Genomic DNA, 21541 nt, shown 5'->3' on the forward strand with positions numbered 1-21541 from the left:
TAAACATAACCTAACTTTAACCATCATAGGTTGCATAAGACTGAAAAGGCTGACTTGCAAAGCTAATTGAATCGAAGCAAAGAAGAGGAATTTCGAACAATCGGAATTCCATGCAGAGAGAGGAATTTCGATATTAACTAGATTTCGGACATTCACTGTAACATATATGTTATGTTAATGGGGAATAAATTAATTACTGCGCTTTCCTATTTCGAAATGGAGTATTGCTTTCCTTTATTCTATGATATTGACGCTCCGTATCTTATATTTGATTTCAGGTAACTCCGATTAACATATCTAGCCAGTGGCCTAGTATAGACTGGTTCAACTATATGAAAATTTGGGAGAATCTAGAGCCAGATAAACAAAGAGTTGGAAAGGCTACTGGAGTGGATGAAAGGTTCATTATGAGGGCTCTAAAAGGACTGGTGAACTCTTCTGTGTCTAAACAGGTAATTCAAAATGTTGCAAACGGATAGAGGTAACTCAAGTCTGTTTTGGCAACAAAAAACCACACCAGCTGCGTTATCCATCACAATCATAAAATTAATTGTAAAAAGCTTAAGAATTTTGTTGTATTTATTCCGTCTCCTTTTTGCTTTACTGTGGATAAATGAAAAAAAGATCCATTTTTTCTGGGTTCTTCTGAAGAACCAGTTCTTCTGAGTGATGCTGCATTGTCAGTGGCACTAGTAGGTTTGCTTTCCTAAGAAACCGCATTACTGATTTTCTATTTCCCTACGCAGGAAATACTGCTTTCTTATTTCCTGTTTTATTGCTTTTCCATAAAACGCATGTCGAATTGATTAAGTTTCGTCTCATATCTGTCTCTTATAATCGGTTTACGAAATATACCAATAAATGTCAGTATACCCAGTCTCGTCAAAATGCTCCATTCTTTATAATGCGCCTGGAAGGGATGCACGATGCTTGATGTTCCAAAGGCAAGGGTGCCAAATTATATCAATAGCCCATTTCAGAACATAAAGTACCAAGAACATCAAATAAAAGTAGTCCCCCCCCCCTAGACCCATCTTAGGTGTATAAACTGCTGAAAACTGCGAGGGCATTCCTCTTAAAAAATTTTCTTAGTTATTTCATAATTATGAAGTTTTAAGGCAAGTGACACATTTTTACCAATGTCATTACATTGAATCTTAAAAATGATAACTAAAACTAACTGGAAACTAATTAATTAATTTTGACAATACTTTTGCCGATGAAAACTTGATCACTGACTATCTATTGATTCCCAAAGACAGCTACAGCATCAAAGGAAAGCTTCACATTCTTAAGTTGTTTGATGTCTTGTGTTTTTAGCTTGGGTTTCGCTGATTTTTCACCCATGTTTCTTGTTTTCAAATTTGGTGCCTGCTACCATTAAAAACTTGATAATTTCATAATTGATGTGTTTTTTTAATTAAAAATTGAATCTTCATTTTTTATAGCCTTTCAAAGACATTTATGGTTGCTTAAGTTTTCACGTAACAATTCAATGAATTTGTTCAACAAAACAGACGATTCAAAAAACAGATTCAATAAAGCTGTTCAAGAAAACTGACAATTCAATAAAACAGATTCAATAAAACTGTTCAACCAAACAGACAATTCAATAAAACTGTTTAACAAAACAAACAATTCAATAAAACAGATTCAATAAAACAGTTCAACAAAACAGACAATTCAATAAAACTGTTCAACAAAACAGACAATTCAATAAAACAGAAGATTCAATAAAACCGTTCAACAAAGCAGACAAATTTCTGATAGTCCTATAGCAGTTCATACTTGGGTGTCGTATTTCATTGATATTTTCGGCAAGGTGAACTGGGAATTTAAAAAGCTTTTTAGTAACCTTCTTGAGTCGGGTTTGCCTAATCGTATTTCTCAGAGTAATGTATTACCAGTTTCTACTGTTGATATTGGTCAAGCTATTAAGAACATGCAATCTAGCTCTGTTGATCAAGACGGAATTTCTTCTTATCATCTATAAGTAGTTTTCCCAACTTGGATAGATCACCTTCAGCTACTGTTTCAGATGTGTTTATCTATTTCTATGGTTCCCGACAGTTTTCTCTGTGGTACAGTCACCTCGGTTTTGAAGCGTGGAAAAACTTCGTCAGAGTGTAGTTCTTGTCGACCAATTACTGTTTCGTGCAATCTTAGCAAAATTGTTGAATATATTCTTCTCCCTTTCGTTTCAGGAAATGTTAATTTTGGTGAAAACCAATTTGGCTTTCAAAAGAGACTGGGATGTCAGCACTCCCATCATGTTCTAGCTTCCCTCCTGTTGCAATCTGTTAATAATAAATCTCCTCTTCATATCTGTGCTCTTGATCTTTCGAAAGCTTTCGATAGCATTGTCCAATCACATGCACTCTATTCACTTTTTTCCAATAATATTAACCTTTCTATTGTTGTTTTGTTACAGTACTGGTATTCTAACTCTTTTATTCGGGTAAAATGTAATGGAGTAGTTTCTGATTCAAAGATGTTTCTTCGGCGTGGGGTCCGTCAAGGTGGTGTGCTTTCTTCAACTATTTTTAAGTTATGTATTGCTTCTATCCTTTCATCTTTGCTTTCGACTTTCATTTCTGATGGAATTGATGTCTCGAATCTCGCTTATACGGCCGATGTTCTCCTTGTCAGTCGTTCTAGGGCTGGGCTCTCGCATTCTGTCAGCTGGATCTCAGAGCAGTTAAGACGGACTGGGTTTATGTTGAACGTTGAATAGTGCGAATATACTTCATTTAAGTCGAGTGCGAGCCTCCCTATTAACTGTATTTTTTTCCCTATTCCCTGTGTCTCTTCTTTTTGGTGACTTGGTCTTCAAATTACTAATAATCTCAAAACACTTCGGGCTCTGACAGTTTTTAATGCAAAAAAAAAAAAAAAAAAAAAAACAGATAGGATATTCAAAAATTGTTGCAAACAGAGGAAGGTGAAACAGAAGAGTGCATGGGAAGTTATATTCTTCGTTTTATGATCATTCAATTCTTTTTTTATCTGGTTTTCTTCCAATTCTGAAGCCTAAAGATCTGAAATCCCTCCAAACTTATTATTTTAAATTTTTTTTGTACCTTTTGTGCCTCCCTCTGTGGCTCCGGAACCGGCATCTGATATCGCAATTCGGCCCCCCTGATTTACGTTAAAAAGCGACTGTGCTTGCGGGAAAGCTGTCGTTATCTGCAGGTCTTACTGCGCACCATAATTTTCGTCGCTTTTTGTAAATAATTGTTTAGTGTGCTTTTTTTTTTTTTTTTTTTTTTTTTTTTTTATAAGTACTCCACTTCCTTTTTATAGTGGGTAATAAATAAATTATTATAATTCAATAAAACGGATTCAATAAAACTGTTCAACAAAACAGACAATTCAATAAAACAGATTCAATAAATATGTTTTCATTTTCACTGTCCTTGGCGCTTTATGCATTTTAGTAGAATGGGCGACATGATACGCCTTGTTGAAATCAGAATCACGCAAGGATTTTGATCCTGATTAATCAGAATATAACATAGTTTGATTTACTTAAAAACCCTCCTATAATGATGCACTTCAACCTTCAGTGTTTTCCGTACTTAATCTAAGAATTCTTCCGTGCCCCTGAATACTGTCATAAACTTCACTCACTGTCCCACTCATCAGCTATTTATTTCATAGTTTACACATATAAGATGTTATTTCTTAAATCATTCAATGTTTCACCCTCACATCAAACGAAGCACGCTTTGGTGCATACGCCCTCAAGACTGTGTACGAAAAATTTTGCCATATTTGGAGACTAAACTAATCATCAGATAGAAGTGGTTGTACTTAAACTATTGCTGCAACCAGAGTCTGTCTAAATTAGCCAACAGTGACATCTTCTTGATGAACCCTTCAATGTGCAACTTCCTCCCCGCCAGGCTTGCGACAAACTCAACACACTTTCGTGCACACAGCCGCAGATTATGTATACAATAGCGTTGCGTAAAACCATCTCTGCCACATTTGGAGACCAAAATTATAATCATACACAGATGGTCATGCTGAAACTAATATTGTAAACAGAGGCTGCCTAACTGTTTTAGACAGTTAAACAGTTGATTTAGATGATTTAGACAGCAAACTGTCCTTGTATTCAGCTCCTGTCTATATCTTTAAGTGGTGGTTCGGCAAAAAATCTTTAGGACAATTTTTTTGTCCTAAAGATTTTAAACTTTCACCCGGAACTTTCAGGACTAAGGCTACCTTAATGCATTATGAAAAAAAAAAATCATTTTCATTTTGCCTGAAAATGGGATCAAGAAGTGCCTTTTTTTGTTGGCTCAAAGATTATATCATTGAGTTTTTGGACTGATAGGACCCCAATGGAGAAGAAAATCAGAAACAAAGTTTCGCCCGTAAAAGTCCAGAACCTTTTTTTTTCCTGCAAATGGCTTGGACCTTTCATGAGTTGATAAATCCAGATAACCCTCCTGATTAAAGAAAATGGTTTCTGGGCCTGGGCCCCTGAAAGTCGAGGAATTTATTTGTAAAATAAACAATTATAGCAAAATAAAAACTTGAATGATTGTTTTAGTAAAACATGAATAAAGGTACTTGTTTATTGAAGGGTTTGAGGGGGCTGGGGGGGGGGGATCAGCCCCATAGAAGACTAAAAAATACGCAGATTTTCAATACGTAATAATAAAATCATCCACCCGATCATCCTAAATTTCATTTCAAACATACTATTATAAACTTATTGAACAAAACTGCAGCTGATCGAAAATTTGACTACATATTCAAATTTACCCATGGTTTAAAGTACAATCCAATTTTATATCTTAAAGAGAAATAGTTTTCAGTAAAGTGCAAACTCGAGACTTTTGTCTCGAGACACTCGAGACTTTTAAAGGGTTTGAGAGAGGTAGAATCTTTTTCGTTGTAACTCTAACTTTTAAACCTAAATGATATTATTTTGTTGTTGTTGATGTTGTGACAAATAAAACCCGCCGCTTGACATGCGAATAGTTTTCTGACATAGCGCAAAGCATGTCCTGGCTTTTAGAAGGTTTAAAAATGGGAGGTGATGGTAACTCTACTCTTACTTATGGTAATTTCTGTTTTTCTTTTATTTTAATTGAAGCATTTATTTTAATTTCTGTTTGTTTCAGGATTCATAATAATTTATCTGTGCTTGAAGTTTCAATTATTATATAACTTTATTTTTTCTGGTTTAAGGTTTTAATATGGCTCTTTGCTTTGGCTTCACAAACTTAAATGAAAGATTTAAATCAATACTAAAAAACCATCTCAATTTTATAGTTACTTTCAAAGTACTCGTGTCATTGATTAGATAAAAAAAAAAACTAATTACATTCATATGCTAAATTAAAATTTAGTGTTGAATATTTTAGCTGTTCCTAGACTAGCATGAAATAATGTGAATTATTTCATGATAGTCTCCCTCGTAGTCTCCATTTCATCTCCCTCGCCCAGCCCAATGTCAAATTATATACATTAAACTATCTCTGCCACATTTTGGAGACTAGCGTCACTATCAGAAGCAGATTACCATGCTAAAGCGATCCTTGTATTCAGCTTCTGTCTGCGTCATTAAGTGGTCACATCAATTCCGTGAATTCTCCAATATTTGACCCCCTCCCACGAGCCACACTCTGTATTCTTTTTTCTTGTTTATTTGAATTTTTGTTTTGTATCTGAAGCAATCTAAAGCTTACCAAGGCACTCTAAAAATTTTCAAGTATTAACGTTGCAAATACCCTCTTAGGTATATCTGCTTGATAATGTTGTTAACCTGAAAGTGGAGTTCCACATTTTTTATATGGGAAGCTTGGATTTTTTACGTACAATCTATTCGAGTAGTGTTTTTAGATAGCCACGGCAGCGGTAGTGCTCTAGGGCTGGCTTAGTTAAGAGCCTTGTTGCTTCGGTGTATAATGTTTTTCCCAGTCACTGTTTTGGAAGAGGTGGTTATAGAAACTCTGATATGACTCGTTCAGTTGGAAACTAAAAATCCCACTGCCCTTTTTAAGAGTCTAAAGTGAATGGAGGGCAATTGGAAAATTTTATTTCCCTGATCAGTTTGAGTTTTGGGCCAAGAGGAGCCTATTGCACCAAAACAAATTCTTTAGGGACCTAAGCACTCCGAGCACGGGACCCAAAACAGGGCAAAACGGCTTTTTTCGACCGGCTCAACGTTCATGTTCTTAAGTCTTTAGCTAAGGGAACACCAATGCAGAAGGAAAACAGAGAAAATTCTGGTTTCCGGGAAAACTTGGTCCCACAAAGGGCGAAAAGGGTCCAAACCCTTTTTCAGAACGGCTTGAAAGTTGCAACGTGAGTTTCTAGGGCAAGACGACCTTAACTTACAAAGAAACACGGTGGGGAAATTTTGATTTCGCTGAAAATGGGGTCTGAAGTATGTACAAAATTGTGCTTTCTTAATGGGAAACTTATAACTGAAAATAGCTAGACCAAGGGAAGCCTAGTACAAAAAAAAAAAAATAAAATTGGGGATACATGTACCCTAAAAAGGTTCAATTTTTTCCCCAATGATATCGAAGCTTTTATCCTTATACCTTTGGGCTCTGAGGACCACAATGCACAAGAAAAAGTTCAAACGGAAATTTGGTTTTCCCCTGGAAAAAGAGGCCCAAAAGAGGACCGAATTCGGTTTTTTTTTATTGTGGCACGGGCCCCTGAAATATTAAGCTAAAAAATAGTCCAAAAGAATTGTCTTATTAATTGGTTTGAAATTTTCAAGAGTTGTTGCGTGGGCTAAGTGACTATACCTTTTTTTGGGAAGGAGTAAGGTGTTTGGGGGCACGAAAATGAACCAAAAAGTGAACTGCCCCTGATCAACTTGAAATGGAACCAGTCGCGTCATTTGAGTGAGGACGGCATTCGTCTTCTTTTAGATTAAGAAAACCGCTTTTTTGTATTTTCATTGAAAAATACACTTTTCTGGTAATTCTATTGTAAAAAAAAACATACAAAAAAAAACAAGAAAAAAACAACAGAACGTACCTTTTCTACAATCAAAAAAATGAATTTCATCTCCTCCAAGATTTTCATGAATCGGTGCTATTGAATGGAGTCAGAAAACACAAAAAAAACTTTTATCTGATTGGCCCGAAACTTCTATCCTCCTTTGGTGATCCCAGTGCAGGATAGAAAACAGAAACAAAATGTTGTTCGGCAAAAAATGGGGCTCATCAAAGGGATTTTTTGTTCTAAAGATTTTAAACTTTCACCCGGAACTTTCTGGACTAAGGCTACTTTAATGCATTATGAAAAAAAAAATCATTTTCATTTTTCCTGAAAATGGGATCAAGAAGTACCTTTTTTCGTTGGCTCAAAGATTATATCATTGAGTTTTTGGACTGATAGGACCCCAATGGAGAAGAAAATCAGAAACAAAGCTTCGCCCGTAAAAGTCCAGAACCTTTTTTTTCCTGCAAATGGCTTGTAACTTTTATGAGTTGATAAATCCAAGTAACCCTCCTGATTAAAGAAAATGGTTTCTGGGCACGGTCCCCTGAAAGTCGAGGAATTTATTTATAAAATAAACAATTATAGCAAATAAAAACTTGAATGATTGTTTTAGTAAAACGTGAATAAAGGTACTTGTTTATTGAAGGGTTTGATGGGGGGGGGGGGGAGGGGTCAGCCCCATAGAAGACTAAAAATACGCAGATTTTCAATACGTAATAATAAAATCATCCTCCCCATCATCCCAAATTTTATTTCAAACATACTATTATAAACTTATTGAACAAAACTGCAGCTGATCGAAAATTTGACTACATATTCAAATTTACCCATGGTTTAAAGTACAATCCAATATTTTATCTCTTAAAGAGAAATAGTTTTCAGTAAAGTGCAAACTCGAGACTTTTGTTTCGAGACACTCGAGACTTGTAGAGGGTTTGAGAGAGGTAGAATCTTTTTCGTTATAACTCTAACTTCTAAACCTTAATGATATTATTTTGTTGTTGTTGATGTTGTGACAAATAAAACCTTCTGCTTGACATGAAAATTGTTTTCTGACAAAGCGCAAAGCATGTCCTGGCTTTTAGAAGGTTTAAGAATGGGAGGTGATGGTAACTCTACTCTTACTTATGGTAATTTCTGTTTTTCTTTTATTTTAATTGAAGCATTTATTTTAATTTCTGTTTGTTTCAGGATTCATAATAATTTATCTGTGCTTGAAGTTTCAATTATTATAGAACTTTATTATTTCTGGTTTAAGGTTTTAATATGGCTCTTTGCTTTGGCTTCTCAAACTTAAATGAAAGATTTAAATCAACACTAAAAAACCATCTCAATTCTATTGTTACTTTCAAAGTACTCGTGTCATTGTTTAGCTAAAAAAAACTAATTACATTCATATGCTAAATTAAAATTTAGTGTTGAATATTTGAGCTGTTCCTAAACTACCATGAAATAATGTGAATTCCCTTTTGAGTAACAGCGAACCAAAACCGTTTGGTTTTGACTTCACTTAGCTTATATTTCATCCGGCCTCTGTGGTTGTATTGGGGCTTCTTTCCTTTTCACTAGTCGTTCAATATGGCGAAGGTATTCGATTATGTCTGGTGCTAGACGCAGGAGTCGGGATAGGTTCTGGCCATTGAAGTTGCTGTACCATATCTTGGGAGGATAACCTTGAGGTCGTGTGCCATGTACCCGTTCTTCAAATGTGATTTTTGGGAGTTGAATTGATGCCATTCTTTAGACATGACCAGGCCAGCGAAGTTGCTGACTTCTAATTTGTTTCATGATAGTGCATGAGCAGTGGAGTTTTTATGGTGTTCTCAAGTTTTACCAGAAGCTTCCCATACCCAAGGTCGTTTGGCTATTTGAGAAGGCTGCCAGCCTATTTAGGTCCGCACACCAGCAGAAACACCTCCCAGCAAACTTCAGTTTTGACCCCCTGTGCATGGCTGGAAGTGCCCTCGTGGAAGGCCTTGGTTCAGATGTAGGAACGCCTTAATTCAGCACCTCTCCATGATCGGTACTGACCTCCAAGAAGCAATTACTCTTGAAGATGACCGTTTGGAGTGGTGGCAAAGAGTCGCACCCCTCTGCGCTGGGCCACCAGCATGAGAAACAAGTCAAGTAAAACAAGCCATTGCCCAGGTTGGTTTTTAAAATGTCTAGTCGTCTAAGAATATGACTTAAATCATTTCTGATTTACGCTGCATGTTTTTGTACGTTTGACAATGTGTTTTTTGTTTATTTGTGTCGGTTCTTACTCTTCTGCTTCTCTTTAAAGGTTCAACAGCTCAGAATACATTAATGATTCCTGTGGTGGCTCTGGCACCTCTTGCGCCCGGGAAAAAAGTTAATTAGCCCCCCCCCCCCCACCCCCTGTCTCCCATAAAAATTTCAGGCCGGATTATAAAAAAATTCATTTATTAAACAAATTATTTTCAATTTATTAATGAATCAATAATTTATTCTTTTTCAATTTATTATTTCAATAATGTAATTATTATTAACTAGATTAATTTAGTTATTATTATATTATCATTTTTTTTAATTTGTTTTATAAATTAATTACTATTAATTATTTTCATTTATTAACTGCGCCCTCTGCTTTATTTGAATAAAAATAAAATTTCAATAATTACAGAATGATTATAACCGTTTGATTAATTCTTTTAAATTTTATGACCCTACAATTTCTGCACCTGGGGCAAGTGCCCCCTCTGTCCTTCCCCTAAAACTGCCGCTGAATGATTCTAAGTATCTTCGGCTCTATGGTTTCATCGTCTGTTTCTCTCTATGTTCTAATTTGTTATTTTGTTTATCTCTTAAAGGCCCGACAACTTGGAATACATTATCGATTCTACGCGTCGTTAGCTCTATATGACCTTGTGAATGAAGTATCTCTTAATGTAGTTGCACTGAAATATTCATGTAATAAAGGAATGCTGCAGTCTTTACAGCAACAAGCCTCTACATATGCAGGTGAGTGTCTTTTTTGTTTTAGTTTTATTTATTCTCTTTTATACATATAAAAGAATACAAAAAATAATGATGATAATCCAGCTGTGTCTGGTGTATTCGAGGCTACCCATCGCTTTGTCATAAAGTTAAGTATAATCTTATATATGTATACGGTTAAATCTGTTGTAAAGGCTCCCGCTCCCTAATTGACATCAGAACGAACATCTTTACAACTAATTTTTGTCAAAATTTGTATTTTATATTAATAATTTCTTTTAAATAGAGGCCACATCGTTCTTTATTTACAATATTCAAAATGTGTTCATAAATTTGTTACTTTTTTAATGCTGTCTTGCCTAAGTTATAAAGAGTGAGGTCTTGTTAAGTTTTTCTGTTGCTCTTTTCAATGAGTAATAGTAGTGAATATTGGCTGAAAGTTCATTTTTGAGCCACTTTCTTGAATTATATACATAAGACCTCTGAGCTACACATGTCTCTGTATCTCAAATTTGTTCGAGGTATATACTGAGAATTTAGAAAAATTTCTTTAATATATTGTATCTTAATATTTAGTTTGTCCTCTTAGATCTTAAAAAAATGATATTCTTTTCTTTTCCGGTATTCTCAGTGGAAATGTCTTTTTTTTATATTTTCGTTAACATTTGAAAATAAATCGATCTATTTTAATTTTATTTTATTCCTTCTTGTAAACGTATTAAAGAATGCAAAAGAACAATGATGATAACCCAGCTACATCTGGAGTACTCAAAGCAACCCGTCGTCTATTATAAAATTAAATGGTAATCATGTATATGTATACGATTGAATCTACTGTAAAGGTTCCCTAACTTAAATTTATTGCGAAGACATCATAACAGACAATCTTCACTACTAATTTTGGTCAAAAATTGAACTTTAAATTAACATGTTTTATCATAAAGGCCACATCGTTTTTATTTTTAATTTTCGAAACACATTTCTAAATTTTTGGCTGCTATAGATTCGACTCAGTTCTTTAACTGATAAGAAAACTATCTAAGACAAAGCCAAAGGCTCAATTTATAGGAAATACGCAGAGTAGCCCCACCGTTTATATATAACAGGAACGAAGAATGGGATGATTATGAAGAGTATCCCCCTGCAAATATTTTTGAGGGAAGAGATATATCAACAATTTGAAAAGCGTAAAAATAATCTAAAATAGCTATGCATATTTGCTGCAGGGGCGGATCCATGGGGAACGGGGGGACCCCCCTCTCCTCTAAGATTGTTTTTGGCATCCTCATTCCTTGTTTTTTCTCTCTTTTTTTACTCTTTTTTTAGAATAAATTTGTTAATTTGGTCAATTATTGGCACCTTGTCACATTGCCCCCCCCCAAGATTTTGTTCCTTGGTGCCCTTGTCACATTGGACCTCCTTCAATATTTTGCTCTAGATCCGCCCCTGATTTGCTGTTCATTATGTTGCACATTGAATCTTTAATATTTTCAAAACAATCAGCATTCAAATGGTTTTGGTCCGTAAATGTTTTTGAAGAAAAACTGATGTTTCAAAAGATATCAAAGTTAACGGTGTTTGTATAATTTTCAGTGCTTATTCCTGCGACTAAAGAACAAGTTTTGCCTATTAATTCGTCCTTGAAGTCATCATTTTATCGTCATTGAAATCACGATGATTGAAATCATCATATTGTCATAAAACATCAGTTGTGGTACACTCCTTCTATAAAGGAGCTCTACTTCTGTTTGCGGTAGTTTGTGACCTGTTTGTGATCTTCAAATGCATGACTTAATTATTTTTTGAAATTTTTGCTCGTTTAGGGTTTCACCTATTAATTGGTACTGATTTATGGTAATTTTACGCTTGAATTACTATTTGTCTTTATTTCTGCTCGTCTTAGGTTTAATGTAGCTCTTTACTTTTCTTTGAGATTCTTCTTTTGTGGAAAAAGTTTTTTTTATTATAATTTCTGTTCACTGTAATTGACCCAGTTTGCTTATTGATTAATAGAAAGATTATTTGTAAAGCTTTTTTCGGTTTTCCCCTTAATTAAGATTTTGGCTTGCAATTTGTATTTCATATAATGTTTTGCAACAAATTTTAATAATAGTTTTACAATAGAACTTTGGATGGATGAGTACGTGGAATATTTTATTTTATTTAGCTACCTTAAGATAGACTTCGTTATTTACTAGGTTGTGGCGGATGCCATAACAATGATAATAATAAATAAATAATAATACAAAAAAATAAATAATAATAATAACTCTATTCCTAATAATTATAAATTTAAAAATATGTTTTGACAAAAAAAATTGTTAAGTGAAAAAGAATTTCCATTTGCAGTTGATTCAGATATAAAAACTCTTGTTTTGGATAATCGCAATGTTAAAAGTCAGTTGTGAAAACAAATTTATAGCAATTTCTAAAAATAGGCCGAAATCCCTGGAAAATGGTATCGGATTGAAATGAAAACTGCACCATTGAATTCGCCATTGCCGATAAACCCGTTTAGAAGAATTACGGTTCCTATCATGAGCAACAACCAAAATCTTTTTTTGTAGCATATATATATATATATATATATATATATATATATATATATATATATATATATATATATATATATATATTTATACCAGTATTGAACTCTAATTATAACCCCTAATGTCAATTGGGGGGAGGGGGGGGGGGGGTCATAACTCACAAAAAAGGAAAATATGGTCAAATTACCTTGTGATTTGAGGGGAGAAGACACTGGCTGAAAGCTCTCTCCGCCCTCGCGTTGATACAGCAAGTGCAAGCTAATTTTGCAATCATAATAGGAAATTAGGAGGTAAATGAAAATTCAAAACATTAATTTTTTAACTTAATGAACAAGAAGAAGCAACAAAATAACCTTAAAAATTAATTATAGATTAAATGAGAAACATTTGAAAAATTGTATCATAGATTTCGATGTTTTAAAGATGTCACCTACCAAAACAGTACGTCACGAAATGTCAGCATTAAAGGTTGAAAAATAATTTTAGCCCATACAAAATTGTTTTTGTTGCCTAATATTTTATAAAGCACTTTTAGTATTCATTTTATTACTTATATGCTTATAAACTTGTTCTTCTTTTAGGAATGGTCACATCTTTTTGTCGACGATTGGGATGGACAAGTTTGGAAATACTTCTTGATCAGTTCCAAGATCGACTAAATTTTGGTATACAGAGAGACCTCATCGACTTAATACAAATTCCATCTTTGAATGCCAATAGAGCAAGAATTCTCCATAAAGCTGGTTTAGAAACTGTAACAGCAGTTGCAGAATCTAATCTAGATGATCTAGAAGTTATTTTGTTGAATGCAGCTGCTTTTGAAAGGTAAGCCTGGAAGTTTACATGCATACTTTTAGCTTTACACCGTCAGGTAGCAGAGTTGCCAATGGAGGGGACATATACCTGAATTGGGTGTTTTTTTTGTGGGCGGCTATGATTTGTCGAATTGTATATTGTTGGTCACAGTATGTGCTTCCGGGATTGGCGTGTGAGGTCACAACCTCATTCAAGTGAAAATACCAATGAAGAGAAAAAGTTTGTGTTTCTCACCGAACTATTGCTTTTAATACATTACATACTACTACTACTACTTTTAAGTTTTTGAGAAAACCAACCAGTTTCCTTAATGCAGTTAGATTATTTTGACAACACAATGAACGCAATAGCGGTTTTTTCAGGCCTTGTCATATAGAACAGATGGCCGCACAAACTTGGGGCAGGACTCATTTGATTGCAAATTTTCAACCTTATTTAGAGGTGAAATCAATCAGATAAATCCTAATGCCCCTTCAACATTCCCTGTTATTCTGGATACCCCGTAACTCTAAATGGGGTTAAATTAATATTTCAAGCTTGCCAGTTTTTACAAATGGGTTGAAATGTTAACAAAAAACCTGCCTCTCTAAAGATATGATTCGTGCAGTCCCAGGAGCAGTTTCTTAATCAGGGAAATAGTCCTTATAAAATAGGGAGCTCATAGCAGCATTTTAACGGAAAGGCAGACTTATTGGACCTTTGGGTTGGCAAAAGGCAGACCTTTGGCTGAATCTAAGTCTTAAAAGGATTTTCGGTCTGTGGCATTGAAGAAATCGAAGTAAAATAAAACGTTTTGTTTACCAAAATTGGTATTTGAGGGCTTTAGAGCTTCCTGGTTATAAATTTGAGACGGAGCTAAGAGATAGACAATTTAGTGCAGGTTAGAAGAAATCAAAGGAGTGACAAAATTGACACTAGGAACATGAAAATAGGAAGTCACGCAAAAGTTGTGCTTCTTACTCAGGGGAATTCTCCGTGAGTACCCCCCTTTCCTGCCAAAGCTCGTCACATTGATAATAAACCAATGTTCCTTAGAATTGTCATTCCCTAAGTGGCGCATCGCTGCATATTTCCGTGTCATAGCGAAAGTCAAGACGCCTAGTTCTGTGAGTAACTGAGAGTCATATCCGTAACTACCAATTTAGCGAAGATAGCAGAGGGTCTTATTTACCGTGTCCTGGTTACAGCAGATTACATCTTCGATAGATTTTGTGACGTGAGTCATCTTCGATAGAAGACTAACATGGTTGTGAGGCAGTAATACGGCAAGCGACCTAATACGAAGGTGTTGCCTAATCGTCAATTGTTGAATTCCTCTAATTATACTGTCTATTTGCTTTTAGGAGACTATTAGAAAGTATTTAAGCTGATAGTTCATCTAATGATCCTGACAAATCTAAAAAAGATGGGAACCAGAAAACGCTTGCTACTACTATTATTGAAAGAGTTTTTATGAGAGAGACCGTAATCAGTCTATTCATTGTTTGCCGAAGACTGCTTTTCTGAGTGGTTCTGAGCTGTTCTGAGTGTTCTGACTAGTCTGCAGCTGTCCGTAAGAAACGAAACTACCTGCTCTTTCATTCCCTGATGGTATCAATTCAGTTCTATCAAAGTTTGGTGAGCATTTTAATCTCGTAGATGACTAGTTTGCATTGTTCAAGTCCATAGTTGAAAATACAAAGCAGCAATTTGAGCCAGTAATGTTGACGGACTTCATGAACAAGTAGAAATCAAATAGCCGGAAATTAAATAGCCGGAAATTAAATAGCCGGAAATTAAATAGCCGGAAATTAAATAGCCGGACCCCAGATGAAATGTGATGATCCCAGATGTTCCATTTCAAACTATTTCCTCTGCAACAGTAGTTTTAAATTTGATACTTATTAAAAAAAAAAAAAAAAAAAACAATAGACCATTAATCATTTAACAAGTAGCCGTCTAAGAAGAAACAGCAGTTTGAGCAGTAACTGCAACTGTAGTAGGCGCAACATTTACAAGTAATTGCTGGATGAAGCTGCATATTGGCAATATTGCGTGCAGATGCCTCTTCTCAGTCTAACGTTAATAAGTATGTACAGGATGAGCTTCTCAGAACGTCAACTCCTACTTAGGTATATAACCTATATTAAGCATATCCTCGAGTATCACTGTCCTGCTTGGGATCCCCTAACTCAGAATATTATTTATTTGGGATCAGAAATAGAAGATCTTTAGAACATGCTACTAAAATAATACTGCAAATCTGCCAAGACAATTTGCTGCATTCGAATTCTTGAACTTACCTACTTTTAATGGACATATCTATTCAATAACTTGCCACACCAATCAGCAGACTCGCCTAGCATCAGAATAAACTGCAACACGTCAAGTGCCGTACGCATAGATTTGCCAACTCTCTCGTGTCCTATTTTGTTAGTGCATTTAGCAAGTATCCCATTTTTGCGTTTCCTTTGTGATTGTAAAAGTAGCATAATTTTACGTTCATTTTTGTGTGCCAAGAGGGCTATTTGAATGAAAGAATCCCTATAAACATTAATCATACAAATTATTAATATCAAAATATAAATGTCATAAATCAAAACAAACGAGCTGTGTATTTTACTGATGGCGCTTGATTCCCTCCAATGTCGGTGTCCAGGCCTGTTGATTATGAATCTGAAACTAAGCTTGTAATTTAGAAATCCAACTTCAAAAGACATAAAGCACATATTTCACAAGTAATGCTTAGTTTTCATAAATTCGGGTAATTAACGATTAAATCTGGGTCTGGTGTCACATCTTATCTAGTGATCAAACGTGGTTTTACAATGGACATTTGAGCCTGCGCTCGTCCAACCCCAACTTTACAAATTCTACCTCTTTTGACCTACGATCGCTGAGGAATTCCTTAGGGCGATGCGGTACCTTTATTTGATCAACCAGTCTCGTCTATTATGCGCTTTTTTAGTTTATATGCCAAATTATTTAGAATCGATTGGGCTATCTTGCCATAACGTGTAGAGCTTTAAAATCTTAGAAAAAGCATTTAATTTCTCGTGTTTTGTGCCGAGATATTTATTTTTGATAAAACTTACATCATCAGGAAGGATGCATTTTGTTTTCCCAATGAAATTGAGCAGAATTTTCTTTTTAAATTTCAGGAAAGGGCAGTCCCAAAATTACCTGCTTAGAAAATACTAAAAATCAGCTCAAAAGAATTATTGTTTGAGCAATTTGGCCGCTTTGAAAGTTTTTTGTGATGGCCCCTGCTTAGATTGGCAAGCTCGGCGACGGAAGGACGTAGAATTTCACCTTCTTTTCGGTCAATTTCAGTTGTAAAATTACAGTCAAGCCATAAATTCTCGACAGCTCTCGATGATGGCTATCCCTCTGCGATAATTCGTTAATGGGCTCTTTGTCTTTGTAGCGGTCAGCCACCAAGACAATTCAAGCTCTGTCCAAAATAAAAACACCATGTATGTGTTTCTTAAATAAGATTTTTCCTCATTTTCATCTTTTCTGGTCTCTGTGTTATTATTTCGTTGACATTTTGCACTTAAGCAATATTACTGAATGTATTACTGAAGCCTTTACCTCGAATGTATTACTGAAGCCTTTGTCTAAGCTTGAGAAATTTGTCTCTTTGATTTACCACCAAAAGGTGTAAAGTCAAGTTCTTCAACTGGAAGATAGTCTTTTGAAGATACTTCTCGTGGAAATAGCAGTTGATGAAGCAGTTTGTCTAGGTTTTTATAGGCCATGTTGAATTCGAATCTTTCCAACTTAATAACTCAATTGATTTACTTATTTGATTTACATGCTTACCATTACTTGAAGATTCTACTAATTGTATAGTTGTATACTAATTGTATGTTTCAAGGCTTTGTTTAGTTTTTTTTTCCTTTGCGCAAAACATCATCTATGTTTTCTCCTATGGACCGGTGATTCGTATCACGTGAAAAAAAAAAATACAGTATTGTTGATTGGATTATTTCAGTTGAAAAACATGTATCTGCTTACAGTGCCCGCTCGTCTAAACCTTCTTTTTTTAATCTTGCAGCGAGAAATCAGACGGATCTGAATTTGATCCCGAAAGGAAGGAGCGAGCAAAGCTTCGTCGAATTTGGATTACTGGAAGAGAAGGCCTAACTGAGAGAGAAGCTGCTAGTCTTATGATAGAAGAAGCGAAAGAAATTGTTCAGGTATGATATGGTTGAATGATTTAAGTTACTTTCAAGCTAAGTTGTAACAGAAGGTGAGATATCTCGTCAAGGAGAACGACCAAGCGGCGTTACTATATTAGTTCTGGCTGGTATGTCTGATTGAAAGAAAATTTTCTGGACCTATCTTAGAGAATTAAAAAAAAAGACTTATTTCAATATATATATATATATATATATATATATATATATATATATATATATATATATATATATATATATATATATATATATATATATATATATATATATATATATATATATATATATATATATATATATATATATATATATATATATATATATATATATATATATATATATATATATATATATATATATATATATATATATATATATATATATATATATATATATATATATATATATACATACATACTATATATATATATATATATATATACTATATATATATATATATATATATGCATACTCCTGCCATTTACCCATGCCCCAGCCATTTAAACATGTGCCTCTCAATTACTTGGACTCTCTGTCTTGGCTTTTCTCTGTCTACAATTACCCAGCGTCTTGATGCAACCTATGCAACCTATTGAAAAATACTTGATAACTTCAATTCAATATATATATATATATATATATATATATATATATATATATATATATATATATATATATATATATATATATATATATATATATATATATATATATATATATATATATATATATATATATATATATATATATATATATATATATATATATATATATATATATATATATATATATATATATATATATATATATATATATATATATATATATATATATATATATATATATATATATATATATATATATATATATATATATATATCAAGGAGGAACACTTGTGCCTGTTTAAAGAGGCGACCCACCACAATGTTAAGCGATTTCCGGTCCTAGCGGTCGCTGAGAGACAGCGGTGATCGCATTTTGTAGCCCAAGTTCCAACTATGAAACGTGCAAAATTTCATCCCCCCTCCGACTTTATCTTCATGCGTAATAGTGGGCCAGAATTTTCGACCCTCCGACCACAGCCCCCCTTTAATGTTGTCCGATTGGGCTGAAATTTAGAGGTTAAGCTTTCCTAGGGCCCGGGAGATTATCCTCTAAATTTCAGCTCAATCCGATTACTCCTTCCCTGTTTTCCAAAAAACAAATATAGGCACACACACAATGTTCATTTCTCTTTTTTTTTTATCAGCCACGCGTACAGGCCACAGTTGGCAACGGATCCGGGTGAATGAGGACTCATTCGAAGTGGAATTCGACCTGTAGGGCCTTTTGATATTTTCAGACCGAAAAAATTATCCCCCGAATTTACATTTACGAAAAACCTCGTTTTCCTATAAGAGCCCATGTTAATTTTTCCCACCACAGCCCCCCTTTAACGTTGTCCGATCGGGCTGATCGGACAATTTAGAGGATATGCTTTCCTGGGGCCTGGGAGCTTATCCTCAAAATTTCAGCTCAACCCGATCCTTCCTTCCCTATTTTCCAAAAACCAAATATCAAGTTTTGTGGGGATTTGCTTGCGTCAAAAACAGATACGGGAAACTAAAATAGTATTTCTGTAAGTGTATCTGTGGTACAATGGTCGCTGTTCATGACTGTTAGGCGGAAGATCCGGGTTCGATTCCCTGTCAGAGAAAATTTTTTATATACTGAATTTAAAGTTTAAAAAAGGAACTCAGTTTCTTTTTTAAATTATTTGAAAAAAACTACGTTTTCTAAAGAGTTAAAGGGGCTGAGTCATAAGTTCGAGCCTTAAAACTTACAGGGACTAGGAGGTGGAGTTGGGGGGCTGCCGCCCCCCAAACCACCGCTTCCGTATATGAAAGGGGCTGTGCCCTCCTCAACGCCTCGCTCTTTACGCTAAAGTTTGACTTTCTCACAACTCTTTTTTTTAAACAACAAAACTTTAGCGTAAAGAGCGAGGCGTTGAGTTTATATTGAATTTAAAGTTTAAAAAAGAAACTCAGTTTCTTTTTTAAATCCAATCTATTAAATCCTTCGGCTGCACAGGCGTCTCCAGAAGAATATCACAGTCGGCCTTCAGGTTACAGGTAAGTCTCCACTGCTTTGATAACATGGGGCCTGGGAGCTGAAAACCTTATTTGTTGAAATTCCTAAAAGCAAAGTATTTCAAAATTATATTAGATCAAAATAGTCCTCTCAACCTGACAAGAACGACTGCAAGCATCCAAAAATTCCAACTCCTTCCCAGAAGTTTTTTTTGTCGAAAAACAAAAATCTTACTTTGTATTTGCTTAACAGTTAGTCAAGCAATAATAAGTAATAGACTGTACAAAAACGTGCAGAAATTATTTGAAAAAAACTACGTTTTCTAAAGAGTTAAAGAGGCTGAGTTACAAGGTCGAACCTTAAAACGTACAGGGATTAGGAGGCACAGTTGGGGGGCTGCCGCCCCCAACCCCCCGATTTTGCAGCCTCTTTTGGTAAGGTTTTTTAAGTCCTGTACCCTGCAATCAATTGGTCGTACCAATACGAATGAAACTGTTTCAATGGCATTTTTTTAATATCTTCTGAGGATTTGGCAATGACTACTCAGTCTGTTACAGTTATAACTACAAACTTGTTTCTGTAGCCAGGTAGTGTTATGTACTCAGTGTGATCATGTATGATGGTAAAATAAATGAACCTGAACTGCTAGTTTATTCTGAGCCCTTCTTCTGCTCCCTGTTTTTCTGTTCAAAATTGTTAAAGTACAGTATAGTTTGTTATTGTTCTGGGAAAAATCTTCCGAGGAAACGGAAAATAATAATTCTCAGTAGGATTCTTAGTCAAATAAATGCAATAGGGTGTTCTTATGGTTAAAAATTCAAGCATACTTTGTTTTTGTTGTAAAACAGCGCTTTGCAAGGGCAAAACCGGGGAGCGGTAGCCCTCATCGATAAAAAATGCAATAGTTGTTTTTATGGTAAAAAACTACAGCAGACTTCGTTTGTGTTGCAAACCAGTTCATCGCAAGAGCAAAAGCGGGGGGTGAGGGAGTTGCAGCCCCCCAAAATAAAAAACCTTAACAAAAGAGGCTGCTAAAGCGAGGGTTTGGGGGGGGGCCCCCCCCCCAACTGTGCCTCCTAATCCCTGTACGTTTTAAGGTTCGACCTTGTAACTCAGCCTCTTTAACTCTTTAGAAAACGTAGTTTTTTTCAAATAATATATATATATATATATATATATATATATATATATATATATATATATATATATATATATATATATATATATATATATGTATGTATATGTATATATATATATATATATATATATATATATATATATATATATATATATATATATATATATATATATATATATATATATATATATATAAAAGAATACCAACATCTTGTTAAATCTTTGCATAAATGCGAATTTGTTGGTTATTTCAACCACATTTTTTCGGTCAGAGAAAAATAATTTTCATTTCCGCAATATTTTGTCGAGCAACATGAAATGGGTGTAGTAGCTAAGTTGTGACAGAAGGTGACAATTTTTCTCAAGCAATAACAATTAAGCGATGTCCCTATGCCAATTCTTGATGATATCTCTGATTAAAAGGAAATTCCTGGAGGGTTTCTTAAATTTTCTCCTACAAAAAGGATTCCTATTCTTATCTGTTTAAAGAAGAGAAAATTCTCATTTGTTTATAAACATAATTTTTGGGTTATTTCAACGACAGTTGTGCCAGCTGGAGTAGACAGAATATCCACCCACGTGGAGAGACAAAACGACCAAGGGATGTCGTTATGCTAATTCGGGCTTGTATCTCTGGTTGGAAGCAAATTCGGTGCAGTCTTTATAAAATATAACGAAATACAAATCCAAGAAAATCAGGCAGCAGTTACTCAAATATGACGTCACCTTGTATGAATTAAAAAAGTATGTAGGTATAGCAATTTCCCTTTAGGTAAGCCCTTAAACATCTCTCTGTGTTGTTCAAATGCCCCGCTAGCAGTAGAGTAAAAAAATGAGAACACATTAGTG

The 21541-nt window shown here is 34.5% G+C and overlaps 1 protein-coding gene across 3 annotated transcripts in view; it reads left to right on the forward strand.

Moving 5' to 3' along the window:
- Nucleotides 1-21541, forward strand: part of PolQ (DNA polymerase theta) — a 214211-nt gene that overhangs the window by 119081 nt on the left and 73589 nt on the right. For all 3 annotated transcript variants that reach the window (XM_089093273.1, XM_089093272.1, XM_089093274.1), the window contains exons 13-16: nucleotides 279-452; nucleotides 9813-9963; nucleotides 13070-13313; nucleotides 17344-17485. In XM_089093273.1, the coding sequence (XP_088949399.1) occupies nucleotides 279-452; nucleotides 9813-9963; nucleotides 13070-13313; nucleotides 17344-17485 (711 nt within the window). The remainder of the gene's footprint in view (nucleotides 1-278; nucleotides 453-9812; nucleotides 9964-13069; nucleotides 13314-17343; nucleotides 17486-21541) is intronic.

The sequence above is a fragment of the Artemia sp. Qi Xiang Cuo genome, chromosome 8, assembly GCF_049724085.1.
Source record: "Artemia sp. Qi Xiang Cuo chromosome 8, ASM4972408v1, whole genome shotgun sequence".
In the NCBI taxonomy this organism is placed as follows: Eukaryota; Metazoa; Arthropoda; class Branchiopoda; order Anostraca; family Artemiidae; genus Artemia; species Artemia sp. Qi Xiang Cuo.